General features: G+C 36.1%; 1 protein-coding gene across 5 annotated transcripts in view; it reads right to left on the reverse strand.

Annotated features, from left to right (window-relative positions):
- The window catches only part of VPS13C (vacuolar protein sorting 13 homolog C), an 89,847-nt gene that overhangs the window by 41,369 nt on the left and 30,625 nt on the right, over window positions 1-17,853 (reverse strand). For all 5 annotated transcript variants that reach the window (XM_065076149.1, XM_065076147.1, XM_065076150.1 and 2 more), the window contains 19 exons: window positions 17,094-17,244; window positions 15,649-15,765; window positions 14,244-14,347; window positions 13,771-13,938; window positions 12,696-13,000; window positions 12,239-12,386; window positions 11,358-11,466; window positions 10,786-10,919; window positions 9,669-9,825; window positions 8,826-8,905; window positions 7,954-8,013; window positions 6,681-6,846; window positions 5,713-5,829; window positions 5,080-5,183; window positions 4,472-4,639; window positions 3,727-4,031; window positions 3,206-3,350; window positions 1,969-2,125; window positions 953-1,083 (listed from right to left, as the gene is read on the reverse strand). In XM_065076149.1, coding sequence (XP_064932221.1) covers window positions 953-1,083; window positions 1,969-2,125; window positions 3,206-3,350; window positions 3,727-4,031; window positions 4,472-4,639; window positions 5,080-5,183; window positions 5,713-5,829; window positions 6,681-6,846; window positions 7,954-8,013; window positions 8,826-8,905; window positions 9,669-9,825; window positions 10,786-10,919; window positions 11,358-11,466; window positions 12,239-12,386; window positions 12,696-13,000; window positions 13,771-13,938; window positions 14,244-14,347; window positions 15,649-15,765; window positions 17,094-17,244 — 2,826 coding nt within the window. The remainder of the gene's footprint in view (window positions 1-952; window positions 1,084-1,968; window positions 2,126-3,205; window positions 3,351-3,726; window positions 4,032-4,471; window positions 4,640-5,079; window positions 5,184-5,712; window positions 5,830-6,680; window positions 6,847-7,953; window positions 8,014-8,825; window positions 8,906-9,668; window positions 9,826-10,785; window positions 10,920-11,357; window positions 11,467-12,238; window positions 12,387-12,695; window positions 13,001-13,770; window positions 13,939-14,243; window positions 14,348-15,648; window positions 15,766-17,093; window positions 17,245-17,853) is intronic.

Below are 17,853 nucleotides of genomic sequence, written 5' to 3' on the forward strand. Positions count from 1 at the left end.
ACGAACTGAAAGATCTGATTAGCCTGTTGCTGTCATCAGTCCTCCAACCATACAAATTAGTCTGAGAAACACACTGAGACAACAGAAGAGACAAGTTGGGTTCTAGTAAAGTTGTTTCTTCACCACATTTCTAACAGTAATTCAGAATGTGTGACTGAAGGATAATCCATGGGAACTCTGAAGCTCCTACCAGAGGATCCCTCCACTCCCTTCACACTAACTCAATTACAGCCAGGACCTCAGCAATATATGGAAAGCATATGAAGATGAAATTAAAATACAATCCCCATTACAGTGTGTTTCTTCCATGTGATGCTCATTTCACAAGAACTTTTTGAAATTATACACCCCTCAAATAAAAAGCACCATGTTATTTTAAATGCAAAACTACTATGGTTCACTATATACCAAGACTTAAAAGGCAAACACCTTCCCATCTGGACAAAGCATGTTACATAACCAAAAAAAAGGGAACACTGCACGTGTTGTCTGTTTTCAGCACAGGAAGGATATTCATTATTACTCACACTCGGGAAGATGTAACAGGAAAGCTTGGGTCATGTACCCCTTGGATCTGATTACTAACTAAACAGGCACCATGCATAGAACTAGCATCATCTAGGCTAGCAATTCCTGCCTTTCAAATTTTTGTTTTTATTTTGGATAACTGGAATCAGAGCTTGAATGACCAAATCAAATGGTGGCTGTTACTGGTTGGCTGATTGTTTTTTTTCAGTGTGATTTTTAGAAATACACTTGTGTCCTTCAAATTAAGAATAATCCCTGCCCATAAAAACTCAAAGTTACAGGATAAATTGCGTAAGATCCATAAGGCAAGTATAACAAAGCCAACAGAACCAACAAAACTCTTAGTTTTACTACCCCAAGTTCTGTCCACATGAGAAGCCTAAGGTCCCCACCCCATCTGTATGGTAAAAGCTTTGTCACAAACCTGATTCTTATCACTGTTGTAGAGAATTACTGAAAGCGACTCAAAATGAAAGTCAAATTTAAGCGCTGTATAACATTCTGCAGAAGACTGAACTGTAGAAACATTTTTTTGCCCAGAAGCAAGAAGAGGACCTGTCAGGGAAAAGAAAATATTTTTATATTTCTTTAGAACACTGGGCTTGGGGGAGGTTTACTGGTTTGGTTCGTTTGTGGTTTTGGTGGGTTTTTTTTGTTTTGTTTTGTTTTTCTTCTAATTTAAGACCAGAAAGTCCCAAGAAGAGGAAAGCTCTAGATCAGGAAAATTATTCAAAACAATTCACATTTTTATTTACCCAATGTCACTACGTTCTATTCAATGCAGGGTAAAATTGCCTAGCACAGAGTGGTTTAAGAACCTTAAAAAAAAGCTGTCACTAATTTACTGCAGTTTTTCATTTGTTTTCATGAAGAACTACAGGAACTACCAAGACTGCTCAAGGAGTTGGCACTAATCTTCCTTCTACCTACTTCTCATAGCATTATAATTCAACTACTGGTTAAACAGTAATTTTTTTTATATTGAGAATGTTAAGTTTTGGGCAAAAAAATATTTTAGCGAGGTCTCGACAATATTTCATCCAGAGACGTACACTGTTGACATTAACACACTACTTGAATACTAACGGTATCCTTGATTGCCGTAATTATGCATTAATATTCTGTGGGAGTTGGTTTGGCTTTTTGATTTTTTTAAAACACTTGCAACTTCTAAGAGGTATTGATATAGACTGCAGAATACCATTCTATAAGAGATGAATTGTTAAAAAATACACTACAGGAACTTTTGGCCATCAACAGCTCACACTAACGTTTTGGCATATACATTATTATTTATAAATTTTCATGTACAAAATGCATATGTAGCAATTAAGAAAACCAATTTTATTTACATACATAGAAGTGCTTCAGATAAATATGATGTTTGAATTTGCAAATAGCCCTCTGCCTAAACATACTCAGCTTTTGAATTGAGCATACCCTCAGAGAAATCAGATTCATTTGGAACTTTCCCCTTCTTGAGTATCTGTGTATCTTTGATGTTCTCTTGCACAATATTTGGCTGCGAAGAAGCCCCTCCAAGGTTTTCAAGTAAGATTTTCATGACAACAGCTAGATCATCTTCACTTAGTGCAATCTGTAAAGTAAGAAAATACAACTTCATTTTTGGTGACAATATTTCTTTCCAGAAAACCCCACCTCTATCAGTAGAATGCAGATGTTGAGGAGAAACAACATACTGCTTCCATCATAAACAAGCTGTCTAGTCAAAATGATACTGGTGAAAACACCCTAAATAATTTACCCACTTTTCCTAAAATATCATTTGTTACTTGTTATGGACATGAGCTACAACAAAACTAGTATGATAACACTTTCTAATCTTGTAAGGGCTCTTCACCTGCTAACAATGAGTCACTGATGATCACAAGCACTTTTTAACAATTCAGTAATCCAGAAATACAACCAAAGAGCATTAAAGCCAAGCTTTACACTGAATACACTAAAGCAACTGCCATTCAGTAAGCCTTTAAAGAGTGCATGAACTGAATCTAACTGTAAAACAACATGATTGTGAAAAAAAATAAACAGTAGTAAGTGACAAAATGTGGTCATTTAGCCAAAAATGGTATTAGAACATGTTTCCTAATTTTTTTTTACTGGTACTCCTCCAATATCTTATTCCTCTGTGCCTCACCAGTACTACATTTGGCCACAGCACAGACCCAGAAATGAGGCAGGGCTCGTGAACAACTGAAAGGACCCCTAGTCTGTTTTCACTCAAATCCATATGGTTAATGTGTAGGACAACAGAAAGTAAAGCACTCCCTCTACAAAGATATCAGCCTTAATTTTGAATTGTTGTATATTATAAATCCACATCTACCCTTTTAATTACTAGTAAATCTGCTAAACACTCAAATAACTTGAATATTACGGATTACATCTTAAATCTAGATTTTAAATGCTAACTCAATAGATAAGCTCAATGACTATACTGACTGAGTCAAAAGACAGTTGTATGCAGCTACATCAAAATTATTCATTATATAATATCAAAATTGAATAAATCTATAAACTGGACAGTCAAGCTGGAAGTCTTATGTTACGTAAAGAACACAAATTGCAATGAGTTTACAAGCTCCTTAACTAGGCTAAGCACTACCCTGGGAATATATCTAACTTTGGATGTAGCTCTGATTTGCCATGACATTACCTGCAGTGGTTTTAGGTCTCCTTTGATACCAATTGTTGGGGCTTTATGATACCAAGTTGCTGCTAAATTTCTCTGGACCAGTAAAGTCAAACTCACAGAACGAAGAATTTCAGAATCTGGTTGAGAATCTGTGGATATAATGCACCTACAGAAGACAGTGGAAGCAACAGAGAAAAAACACTTAGTAGTTGCAGAATCCCAAATAATATCATAGTAATCTAGCAGAACTGTGGGTATGCTTGTGTCCTAATTAATAATAATTGGTGCTTACATGCACTTATGCCCAAGTTTGTACTTAGAATTAACTCAGTAACTGTCTTATCTTCCTTTCTTTCCAAGAAGTTTGAGATTGTAGATATGTGTCCCTACCTAAAAGCACACCTGAATTTAGAAGAGGAGTGGGGTGGAAAGATGTTGTTGGGTTTTACTACGTTTTCATTGCCTACCATCTTTAAACAATAGAATAATGCTGCATATGGATCAGAAACACTTTTTGACTCAGAACAAAGCTCTGTGTATACCTCGATAATTTCAAATGAGTTAGCTGCACATCCATGTTGTCAATGACTGGAGGAAGAGAAGATTCATCTGAAGACACCAGCTTGAATTCATTCTGAACTCTGATTAAGCCAAGATCAGCTACTAAAGCATTACACGAAGTTGAAGATTCAGGAACAACTATAACCGGAGCTTTCAAGTTGATATCCATTAAGAGGCGGAAGCTCTTTTTAGCAAAGTCCTTCATGCTGGAAGCAGCCATTTCTGCCGCCTGAACGGTGACTGCAGTCAGGGCTTCTTGTGCCGTCTGGAAATTGTTTAGGAAGTTCTATTGATAGGTAGTGGAAAAAAAAAAAAAAAAGAGTTCTGTGAGACTAAATAAGCTTCACAAAATGGCAACCCCCAGACAAAACCTGAATTCAAGAAAAATACTATGGCTGAGGCAGAAAGATGAAAACTTCCAATTCAACTGTGCAAGTTTCAAAAGAGAAAAAGGTTAAAATCTTGCCCAAACTAAGACATTGCTTACCTATTCAATTTTTCAGATGTTGTTAAAGCTACCAACTCACTTAGTTACTTATTTTATTATCCTTCTCTTTTGTCATTCTTCTATAAAGCAGTGCAGCTTAAGTGATGCTTATTCAGCAAAATATTACTATATGCTTGTACATCAGTTCACCATGAGGTACAGGTCACAAAGAGCCAATTACATTTTATTTTGCTAAAAAACTTGTAATGTCAAGAAAAGAACTGAAACTAATGTCTTACCAGGAGAGACATAAAGAACTGATGTAGGTAAATTATTTGGATGCAGCCAACTTTCAGAGACATTTTACCATCCACCCTTGACATATCTGCATAGGCTTCCCCTGCAGTAGCGTCTGGATAAAGTAACATGTGAAATCTAAATACTTCATCTCCCATTATGGAGACAGCCTAGAAGATTAAGTCCATATAGTTAATACTCCCTGGCAATAATCTGTGATACACTTATTACTCAAGTTAACAAACAAGAAATATTTCCACAAAAAGATCAACTGCAACTTATCAGTAGCACTTGGACATGTATGCTAAGCACAAAAGGAAACTGAATCAGCCATCTTATGGCATGTCTGTTCTCACTTCATTATCTCTCTATATTTAAACCATGCTACTCAAAATAAAATGCATCAATGCAAACATGATAAAAAATAATTCAATACTCGTGTTTTGCTTCCCTGAGATAAAGGAACTAAACCAATGAAATTTTGCTTAATATTTGGTACATTACATTGTACTTAGTATTATACAACACAGCAAATCAACTACAGTGCTGTCATTAAATAATTTAAAGAATTAGGTCTTTTTGTTTGTTTACAATCTACACAACACATCACCTTCTTATGGATTGTTTGTGGATCAACATTTGTAATTATAATATCTTCAAGTCTGGAGAACACTTCAATCTTTTTAGTTTGCATAGCTACAGATGCATCCATTCCTGATTTGAGACAGAAGGAAGAAGAATTCATGGAAGTGCATTTATTAAGTAAACACTTTTCTAAAAAGCAGCGTTATTTACTACCGAATATAAAGAAAAGCTTAGAAACTAGTATTCTTGATGTAACAACCAATGCTAAGCACAAGGCAGAAGTCGTGACCTTATTACACATGACAAGTTCGCAAACATAAACTGACTCTAAAAATAGAGTAAAAATTCCTAACACTATCTGGAATGTAGCTATTAAAAAATGGAAGCTAGTGTTATTTATAACATAGTGGCTTCATTTCTTTTAATTTTACTCCACTTAGAAATTAATTGCCTTATTTTTCTGATTCAAACATTTTCTGCCCTCACAGGCATCTTGGCTACTGAAATACTTAACCACAATCATATCATACAATCCAAATGTATTCGAACATAAGTTAGAGACATCTACAGTGCACACACTGGCCTTTCAGAAGGCAGAGAGGAGTAAGATATTTCTTGCTACAACCAACGAATCTAATATTTAAATCAAAACCCTTACCTTGTATTCTAATGTCAGCAATTCTACAGGTCTGATCACATACTGTAATACCAAATGCATTTAGCTTTGCAGTGAGTTTTAATTCACAGATGTCATCAAGGGCTGTAATAGCAGATACTGGACAGGCAACACAAGAGACATATAAGAACTTCATTACAAGTCAGTTTTTTAAAACAAATATTAGATTACTTGTTATATACATATATGAAGCATTCAAAAAAGTCACTAACCCTAAAAGTTACTGCTAATTATTAGTCAAGATATAAATTAAGTCTCTCAACACAGTTTTCTTCTAGCACAAGAACAGTCACCAACACAGGCAAAAACGGTTTCTGCAGCAAAACTGAAGGCACCTGCAGAACACAAAAATCTAATAGCCAGCCACTGTCAACTCAGTCCCAAGAGATTTAGGATTAAAACTCCTTGAATTTCCCAAACAACACTACAAATGCAAGAATCAACCATTCAGGACCTGATTAAACATTCATAAGGAGCTTGCATATAAAAACTCCAACTATTTCAAAGTTACAGATACCAGTAATTAAAATAAGCACAATATCACTCAGTTCAAAACTTCTCTTTGCTTCCCCAGGACCCAGGGATGTTTATTTTCAGCAAAGTAAACACTCTTTAGAGCCTTTGGATTGGAAAGCAATGAAGTTTTGACATAGATGTTTTGGCAAGGCTTTGATACTGTTCACTGCAACATTGTTTATTCGACTTCTTGTAATACAAATCCAGGCACTTCCTAGAAAAAGTCACATTGAGAAAGGAGAATTTGTAAAATAAACAACAAAAATATCTGACTTTTTAAAAAAATTAGATTATTTTCTCCCCACATACAGTTGCGCATGCCTTGTTTTTCAACAAAATAGACTGCCATGCTGTCAGCAGAAACAGTATCCTTTGAAACCAAAAGGTAGGTGCTGTTAAGCAACAAAACTATGGCCTTTCTAATACAGGAGTACCTTGATTAAGAGTAGTTCCTTTTTCCTGTTCTTTTATTTGAGGCTTCTGGTCTGATGCTTTATCAGTACTAGGAAGACCACCCGATGGAACACTGAATGTGAGAAAACTCATGATGGAAAGCAAAGCCTCTGTGTGAAGTACTATATCCAAACGTGAAAAGATGACCTAAAATGAGGGCAAGGAGACAAAGTAACATTGTTATTCAGTAGCAGTCTATTGCATAACAACTCAGAATTACTGTCATTGAACTGAGGAAAAAGAAGTGGCTGGCTCAATTTCACAAGTATCTCATCCTTCTGTCTCCTTCAACTTAACACCACACAATCTCCAGAACAGATAGGGAGCTATGGAAGGGAAGCTTTAAACAGCTGTAGAGGAACTGTGTCCATCTAAAACTTGCTGCTTCACGTGGTTATGCTTTTTCAGTGAGCTCCCTTAGTTCTGCTGCATTTCATTGTGGAATACTGAGCACTTTAGCTGACATTTTCAGAACCACATTTTAGTAGGTATGATACAAACCAACAAGATCCAAAATTTGCATTCAGAACACAAAGTATGCAAATAGCAACTACTCTAGCCAATATTACTTAGCAAAACCTAGCATCAACTAGCCAGCTTTTCCCAGCTCAGAGCAACTCTTGATAAATGCAGGCTTTACTGATACATTAAGGGATGTCACCCTTCTTGACTCCAAAGCAGTCCAGCCACTTCAAATTCCACATACAGCTGTCAAGAAGGAAGCTCCACCTACCACTGCTGCTTTAAAGGCAACATTTTAAAAGGAAAATGACCTGCTTGCTTTAGAAGCCAACAAAGCTGTGGAAAACTACACAAGTAGTTGCTTTCAGGAGAAGTAAAGAAAGGACCAATGGAGCACAACACCTCCGAGAACACTTGTTTGACATTTCACCTCATATCTTAACTTCACTGTTAAGAACTTTAAAGCTCTGAAACACCAGGCCTTCACTTCACACACTGCTAAGTTTAACACTCCAAAAATACAATGCATCCTACAGAACCCCGTTAGAAATATGTCCTTATAAATTTTAACTAGTTAAAAATGTACATCTTCTAGTTAAGGAAAAAATACACTAAATACCTCTGTAAAAAAATAACAAAAAAAGTCCACATGCCAAAAAATCCAACATCTTTTTCCTCCTGGATTTCTCTTTGACATAGTTACACATAAAGCAGTAATCTTTAATGATGAGAAAGTCAGCGTTTTGATTTTTGAGAATCTTCAAAAAACCCTAAATAAAGCCCAGTACCTACATTGATATTTTGCTTGGTGCTTCTGTAAGTAGTAACAAAATCTGGTCCATCAGGATCAGCCTAAAGGAAGAAAAGCAAGGCCAAGCACAGAGTCAGTCTCTATTGAATTAACTGAACTAATTGAATTTACTACACAGAAGGATTATACCCATTGCAAATGAAAACAAAGGAAAGTGATGAAGCCTGAGGAAACGAGTTTTCATGATCAAGGCAACCAGAATGGGTACTCGCAATGCTCTGCTCAGTGACCTTTTATTGCACATATTTTGTGAAAGTTCAATTGGCCAGTTATAAAATTTGCTCTTACCTAGGATCTATTTAAACTGGATCAATTTATGCTTAGTACTTTCTCAGAACAAATAAACTCGGTTTTCTCTATAAAAATGTAACTATAGACCTGAGTATGAGTAGCCCCCTGGCTCAGATTCCCAAGCATTTGTACAGTTTTTGAAGGGCACTTGAAAAAAAATTAATAAAAGCTCAAGAACTCTAGCTACCAACATAACATTCCTCAAATGCTAGTTTTACCACCCATAGAGAGTTACCTATCACTTATATAGGCTAAGACTATCTCACCTCTTAAGTTTCATAAAGGTACTAATCTCTATCATTTGCAGAGACAAAAACATTCAAACATTTGGTCTCACCAGTGACTTCAGAAATTCTATTAACTTATGAAGCAAGCACTATATGGAAGCAATAGAAATGAAATGGAACGGTAAGTTGAAAAAACAGGTATTTGGGAGACGACTTAGACAAGTTTTGGATACAAATCCTACAGGCTTTTAAATATCCAAAAGAAATTTAACACAGGCTAAGTCTGGAAGCCTTATTTTACTCCCCATATAATCTTAATTAAGAGGCATTGAAACCTTAATGTATTCCATTTTCAGAAGATGTTCATCTGTCTCACTTGAAGAATTAATAATGCAAAGAGCTTCTCCTTTTGAGTCTGCAAATAAAGAAATAAAACCATAAAGTATTTCTGCTCACAAGCTTTACTCCACTTGTGGAATACCTCCATGCTAATTCTCAATTATATACTAATTATCTACTGTTCTTGCTGAAATAGTGGAGATAAAAATCTTTTTTCACTGAGAAACTGCTTAATTGCACTTGTGAAATGCTGTATTCTACTTTTCTTTTAATCAAACTAGTCAAAAATCAACTTACTTTCCTTAAAGAAGATACAAAGTTTGAAAGTTATTTGCATTCTCTCTTCCAACCCAGTCGATTCTGTGATTCTGTGATTCCTATCTTCAGGTTTTCATGTTCAAAACTATACTTATCTACTTGGAATAAATGCCTCAGTTATTGCTTGACTATCACTGTGGATTATTACCTGATCCATCAAGGAAGCACACTGGATTTCCAGTGCTGCCAGAACAGGTCATAAAGCACAGATTCATAAGCTCACCAAAACAGTCTGAACAGACAGAATATTTCTCAGGAAGGATTGTTCCTACTCAAAGTAAGCAACTACCTCAAATTAACTCAAGCTAACTCTAGCAACAGGAGAAAATTGGTGTGAGGTAAAACAGATTAATTGAATCCAAATGACACATGACAGCGTGATTAAATGAACTTGACATGTAAACTGCCCTTTTCCCTCTACCCCCACCAATTATTATTATTTTTCACCATGCTATCCTCTTGCTGCCCAAGCCAACTGCATGCACTGTACTGGCTGAATACCACTTTCCTAGAAGACTTACCCTTGATTTCAGTGCATCTCATCATAATTTTTTTCAGATATGCTGTTGCAGTCAATTCATGATTCCTTATTTTGGTTTCAGTCCCAAGCTGTAGCACAGTTAGAATATGTAATGGATGCCGTTCCTTCTGAACCTGCCTCATCAAGGTTATTACAACCTTGAATATAGAAAGAGAAATAAGTTCACTATTTCAGTAAAGCTGTCCAGATATTATGGCATACAGTTATAACCGAGCATTATCTCCTCAGCTAAGCTTCAAAGTAGTATTAATCTAGACATTTAGCCTTTTTACAGAGAGAACCTACACCCCCAGTTTGTTAAAGATATCCCTTTCTAATGCCCTTAAAATGAAGTTGTCTGATATGATTTCATGTCACTCTCATATAATACGTTACCCTTCTAGCTGGTGATAGAAGGAAGTTTGAGTCTTTGAATGCAACTTTCACTCAGTAACAGAGCAGGTTTTGTTTTTAAGGGTTTTTATTTCTGTCTAAAAAACAGGACCCAGAATTTGCATTGGACAAAAACGTCCACACTGATTTAGTCAAACAAAGATTACATAAAAAGCTAAACACAACCACAAAACGAACCCACAGTTGGCTGAGCTGTTCACATTTAAGTATCACAGACATCTTCAGAGAAAATACATGCTTGGATGATTCTTACACATAGGTATCTTTGTAAATTCATTGTTTGTGCATTTTCCCAGGACTTCACTACAGCCTAACCTTCAGACTTCATATCTCTAAGGGAAAATACTAGTTCTAGCTTAACTACTGCAGCTGGTTCGTCACCAAGAAAATCATATGAAGCAGCATGAAGGATTAAGACTGGGTGAGTGCAGAACAATTAAAAGTAGTCTGGTTTTCCCTGTTCGATGCATTGTGTATGTTAACTATTTTATAAATACAGTCTCACATAATGAAGAAAAATAAAACAGCTAAAGAAACAGGTGAAGAATCTGGTCCTGGTTGGTTGTTGGTTTTTTTTGGTTTCTTTCTGTTGGTATGTACCCTCTTCCTTAAATAGTTAAAATGGACTTTCTAGCCCACTAATTCTAAGAAGAAAGCATGAGTATTGGATTCAGTAACAACATATTTTACAAATGGATATATACCTCTTTGATTTCAAAATTAAGCAGCATATTGATTACATCTTCATTTAACATTCTTTTTCTCTTTTCAGACAGGATTACTTCTTTAACACTTGTATCCCATCTCAAAACTGATTTCTCCATTTCTTGGCTTTTACCTGAAACATTCAATAAATTGGTTAACTTTTGAAACTACCACCATTTGTTTAACTCAAGAAACATATCCAATTCTTTTATTAGATTAGATGGCTTACAGTCACCCAAAACAAGCTAGAAACATTTCCAACAGCAGAGCTGTTAACTTCAGAGTAGGCAAAGGAACAGAAACATGTTCTGGCAACAAGATGACCCTGCCATCTCAATACCTTGCTAGTTTTGTAACATTTTAACTAACACAATTACCAAATTTCGTCTTGTAATGTTTCCACTTACTTCAGGCAATGAAATATGAACACTGCCCTTGCAAAATTAAGAAGAGAAGTTTATCACTTACACATCATATTCTCAGATATAAGCTTGCTTTCCAGATAACAAATGCTTTTTATTATTCCTGAAAGCTAACACATTTAATATTCATGACAAATTCCATCTCTGACCTTCATTTTGCAGTACTGGGTGTGCACAAGTTTGTTGTTCTTCTGCTTCACCAAGGTTTTCTGTCAACAATTTGAGACAGACATTCAAATCCTCTTGACTTAACACAACCTAAAAAATGGCAGATCACAGTTCACGTCGTTAAACTTATCACTGGGTAGTAAAGCAGAACACTGTTTCCTGGCAAAAAGAGTTCTTATTTACAGGTATTTTGTCAGCAGGATCATCTCTCAAGTAACACAAGGAAATTATTTTAACAGCTTATTGTTAAAGGACTAGGAGATTAAAGGAGGTTATGACTTCTAAGGCTTTATCAATATAATTGCAGCCTTTAATTACCATACCTATGCTTTTAATACATCCCTGTAAATGATATGTTAGTTGATGGTATTTTAATTCCAGTTTCACCCAAGATGTACCTGGTATTTTCTTTCATATTATGTAAATTGCCACAAAATCCAACTATCCTGACATCAACTCAAGGGAGAAAGGAAGTGATGAAACTTGAGTTACTAAAACAAATATTTACATAAATTTAAATTCCTCTTAAGATGTCATTTCCAAAACAAAGCACTAAAAAGAGACTCAGAAAACTGGTGACAAAATTACTTTATTTAAGCTGGTCCTGTCTTACGGCAGGGAATAAACAAGACTCCTTCTCTTTCAGTTTAATAAATGTACACAGCAGTTCAAGTGTTTTACGTGACACTTTCAAACTTGCACATGCACACAGGTAGGTTAGACCCTGTTGACATCCCTGAAACCCACTCTATAGCTGCTCAAAATTTGCAGCTCATTGCACTTTTATGTCCCGAAATAACATAAAGGTTAGTCTTACACTATTATCACAAGCTTTTCACCACATTCTTTTCACAAGACTTACATTCATTGCATCCAGATATCCTGTGATCTCCAGTACCGGTAATTTGTGAAACCAAGCTGCAGATAGATTCCGTTTCACAGACAGGCTTAAATTAATAGGGTGAAGTATCTGAACGTCTGGATGCGACGAGCCCGTCTCCATAGTGGCCCTTAAAACAAAGAGGGGGGAAAAAAAAAACCCACACCACACGTGGTGGGGAAGTTAGAACTTAAGTCCTATGTTACACTTTCAAACATCTTAAAACCCCAAATGCAATATCTCTTCAGGCTTAAAGGGCTTCCTGAGCAGAACAGTATCTTATTTTCCTACTAATTTACTTGCCCTTAAGAAGTTAGTATGTTAACAGCAAATATTTGACACTGTCACCGCACAGGGATTCTAAGCAAGTAGATTAATATCCTATAGAGTATTAATATAAGAAATTAGCTAAGGCATTACTTAATAAAGTGTACCTTACCTAGAAAGTTTCAGCTTTGTCAGCTGTACATCCATTTTCTCAATGACTGGAGGAAGCGAACTGCCTTCTGGAGGCACCAAGCTAAACTGGTTCTGAATCCTAATCAAGCCAAGATCTATTATTATAGCACTGGAGGAAACTGAGGACTGAGGAATGACTATAACTGGTGCTTTCAAGTCAATATCCATTGCAAGGCGAAAACTCCTTTCAGCCAGGTCTTTTACACTGGTAGCCGCCTTTTCTGCAGCTTGGACCGTAGCAGCGCTCAATGCCTCCTTAGCTGCCTGGAAGTTGTTCAAAAAGGTCTAGAACAAGCAGATGAAGAAGAAAAAACACTGTTTACAGACATTTCTTCCTTAACCTAAGTTACTCTCATTTTACATCATCAATCACAACAAACACCAACCAACAATCACACTGCCTGTTCTGTTGTTTTACCCAGGGAAAGACAACTGAGTCCCTTCTGTCATGACCTGTATTATAGGGTCAAAAACATACTAACCAGACAAACCACTCATTTCAAACTTGTTTCTACTTTTTCCTTCTTCATTCGCTTTTGGGGACACATTTTTAGAGCCACTCTTTGCCCTCTGTGAATACTAATTCCTGTGAAAGTCAGTACTGAAGAACACCAGGTCCACTAATGCTTTATTAAAAAAGCCAACATTAGGATACATGACAAAGGTATAAATATTTACAGTGATTGGTTTGCAGTTCTCATACCATCTAACCTTGCAGAAAGTTCTGCCTCTAATTTTAGCTCAGATGTGTTTGCAAAGAACTGAGGTTTTTGCCAGGGTGGAGAGGGCAGGGAACACAAAACCCCCAAAATACCTTAATAGCACCAAGTTTTTCTGTATTTCCAAAGCAGAGGATGGGAAGTCATCCATTTGCATTGTGTTATTTTTTTGAAATTCTAATGAGTTAAAGCTTATTTAAGGTATTTTAATACTACACATGATAAATTAAGTGTATCCTGTCTCTTTCAGAAACTTAATTTACCACTCGTACTGAGGACACAAACAAGGAAGACTAATTTGAGAATGCAGCAGAAACATACAGAAGAAAGACTTACCAGAAGAGACATGAGAAATTTGTGAAGGTACACTATTTGAATACAGCCCACTTTCAAAGATACAGTAGCATCCACTTTCGACATGTCAGTGTAGGCTTCTCCTTCAGTAGCATATGGATCTAATACCAGATTGAAACTGAAAACTTCATCTCCTACTATAGACACAGCCTAGAAAGAGAAAAACAGTACCTACTATAGCCATCATCAGCTTCTAAAAATGTACATAAAGAACTAAATATATCATCAGCCTACCAGATGTACAAGTTAGACACGATTTTTTTTTCAATCTTTTTGAACATCCATTCTTCTAATATGAGAATTATGCTTTACCACTTATCTTATTTGATAAGAGGTATTCACGACAAATCAAATATTTTAAGAAGAGGGGAATAAGAATATCTATTACATTTCACATTTAAACACACAAAACTAACCAAGAATCAAATAAAAATTTAAATCTTGTAGTTGAGTACTTTTTTATGAAGGGTCCTTGAATCAACATCTGTCACAACTATATCTTTAAGTCGGGCAAAGAAGACAGTGTGACTTGGCTGAAGGAGAAGAGATGAGTCAAGACCTGTACAGTAAAAAGAGAAACAGTTATAGTGCATAACAGAAGTAACACTCATTTTCAGGGTGGGGACACATGACACCAGTAGGGGAGGTGAGAAAAGTTATGTAAATTATACAGTGCAACACAGAATTTTTAATAGTTTGCTAGATTGAACGAAAATTTCAAACCGCCAACAAAAAACATCTAAACACACTTGATTGTCTCCTCTGTTTCCAAATGAAATAAATCAGTTACCACATATCCATTGCTGAAGGAACTATAAATAAAAGAGCTCCATTTGATCTAATGCATTCTGGTCTCCCTGTATCCTAATCAGAATAATTACAAGTACTTCCTCAACTACCATGACTTCTCCAAAATCAAAAAAGCATTTTAAGTTCTGGAAGTAGAGACCTCTTGCACTTTATCAATCAGACACAACAAATAAGTATATTGTCTAGAGCTCAAATCCAAGTCCATACACTATGCTGTCTGTTATACTACAACTTTGAACAAAACAAAATAGAAAAATTTCTAATACAGATGCTGTCTCAATATCAAGCACCTTTGGAAAGAAATGAGCTACTATGCCGAATAAAATAGTCAATCAATAATCCATCTCTTAATAACCAAGCTACTCAGTTTACTGAGATTTTCTATCAAAAAAGGTATTACTATACTGTATTGAAATACAACACTTGTGTACAAAACCTTGTGTGAACACATCATATGATTTCGAGATGGGCACAAGCACGAGACATTATGAACTGCATTACATATTCTTGTTACACATGATTAAATATTCATTATAAGAGAGTGTCTTGGCATCTAATAGGATGGCAGCTATAGCCGAACTTGTAATTTAAACGTCCACCTTCTCTCTCACTCAGAACTATTGATAGTCCTTCTGAGGGGCAAAAAAGAATCAAGAAAACAAAAACAAAGCAAGAAACCCAAACAAACCCTAGGAGTTCGAAAGCAAAGAAAGAAGTGAAGTTTATTTTATCCTAAATAATTCAAGTACACCAGAAAAATATCCAAAGCTTAGTACAACATGAAAAGCCACTCATAATCCAGCTCCTTCAAAACATAAACCTAATTACCTGAAGAATTATACATAATGCTTTTCTAGCTGGAGGCCAAATGGTTTTGACAGACCAGAAGACTGACTGTGAAAACAATACCACAGCCATGTTTGTACAGAGAACAATAATAAAAGGTCAAGCAGTGAAAATTTACACTGTAAATATCTTTTAGTCCAATTATTAGCAGCTGCTTTGAAACAAAACTACTAGATGAGTTACTAGTAACAAAGAATTTAATACCTTGTATCTTGATATCTGCAATGTTCTTTTTCTCATCACAAATATTTAAACAGAATGCATCCAGCTTGGCAAAAAGCTTCAAGTCAAAGACATCCTTATCCTTGGAAGGTCTAGCCACTAGAAATGAGAGAGAGGGGATTTTCAAGGTACATATAATTCATATTTTCACTTAAACTCCTGAGAGTATTGAGGATTGTTTTGGTCTAAGGGTTTTTCTGGCATTCAGATGACAGTTTTGTTTCCTATAGGTTCTTTTACCACCATTATCACAATTAAGTCTGTTACATCCGATCTTAGAGCAACAAGTCTTGCTCTGAAGGTAACTCTACTGTGAGAGTAAAACATGTCAGCTTTTGCTTGTAATTCTATGTCTGATACTCTTCCCATCTAGTGATGAGTCTCTGTTTTTGAAATGAAGGGTAATTGCTAGCTCAAGGGAAGACAAATTGCTCAGTATATTTACCTTTAACATTGTCAATAACTCAACAGGTTCACAGTAGTGTTTTTTCAGGTTATCTAATATTTCCTATTCCAAGATCCTAATGTAGGAAGTTTTCTTTTAAACTTCAAGCTTGTAAAAAACAGCAAACCTTGGAAGCCTATTTCAGACAGGCAACATCAAGGTTTTAAGAGAGTAAGTGTTAACACTGGTGACAATAAGGTGAAGTCACACACAAGTGTCAAACGCTGTCTGTGGGGAAAGACCAGAAGCCATCAGACCTCACCGATGGTCTGCGCCATCATTAACCACGAGTAGCAGAGTGCTAATCCAAGAGCTCAAATGTCTATGTGCTTTGTTAAACTGTACACAGCAGCAGCTTCTTTTTCAGCCTGCAGATTCAAACCCAGACCATTTAAAATTACAAGTGATTCTGAACATTCACCAGACACCTCATTTCCTGCTCACCTAATGCTCAAGTTTTGCACTTAATATCAGGGACAGTGGAGCTGTTCCCTTCTGAGCATATTTTGACAGGAATTAATTTTTTGTTTCAGTGCTACAGGAACAGCAAGGTATTCATTAGGCTAGCAAAGGACTCGACTGCTTTGAAAGTATATTTAAATCACCCAGATCAATAACACAGTGTAATCAAAGTACTATTTGTCTCCTTTGTTTTACCATGAACACTAAGATCATGCTGCTGTTTGAGCACTATAAGCTCACAGAAATCTCATTCAAATTTAAGTCTATTTGTGAAATAGCTGTGAAACACTAAAAAGCTCACCTTACAACACCATTTCTTATCAAAACCATTGTGGTTCTTGAGGTTTTTGTTTGGTTAGTCGATTTTCTTGTTTGTTTTTAATCAGTCCTCCAGCCTGGTGAGCCAGTCATGTAAATTTTGACCATCACCACACACTAATCAGGTTTCTCTGGACTTGATCCTTTTGCCAGCATGCAACACATCCTTTCACAAACACCATTTTAACCAACACAACTGTACCTTTCTGCAATCTAGTGTCATCTTGTTTTTCAGCTTTAGTTGGTGTGTCTCCACCACTTCGATTGCCTAATGGACTAACAGCTGTTAGAAAGCTGATGGCAGACATAAGGGCCTCGGTATGCAGTAGAAGGTTCAATGATGAAAAAGCTACCTGTTGAAAACATGAGGCACCACGTGACAAAAAAGTAACTCACAAATATAAGAGTTGGACTCAGGTGCAAAAGTACCCAATGGAATGCAACAATTTCTTAGAAACAGAAAAGCTTCACGTATTACAAGCCACAGATGATAAAGGAAAAAAGCCTTCTGTAAAGCAAAAAAGTGGCAAGCTTAGAAAATAAGAAAATCTAACAAAAACCCAACAGCTGTAACTGTTAACCTATAACCTCCTCAGTACAAAAGTCAAGTGATACAAAATTAATTTAGAAGCACTAAATAAGGGAAAAACTCCCTGTGGAAAACTGCATTAAGTGGAAAACTTAATTACATGACTGAGAAAGATACACCTGAAATAAAGTAGTCTAACCTAAACCAGGATTCAGTCTTCTGAAGCAACACGCTCTTTCAAAACAGATTCCTCGAATGCTCCTGCACTAACACAACGTTCTACATGAACGGATGAGGGGCAGGTGGCTGCCATGCAGGTATTTAGCATAAAGTTATTTCTCAACAAATCAATTAAGGGAGTTCAAAAGGAGAATAAGTGCCTGCCATGTAATTTAGTGAAAGTTAATCACTTGAATGGGCTTGAAATTGGAAA

This window comes from Columba livia, chromosome 11, assembly GCF_036013475.1.
Source record: "Columba livia isolate bColLiv1 breed racing homer chromosome 11, bColLiv1.pat.W.v2, whole genome shotgun sequence".
Lineage (NCBI taxonomy): Eukaryota > Metazoa > Chordata > Aves > Columbiformes > Columbidae > Columba > Columba livia.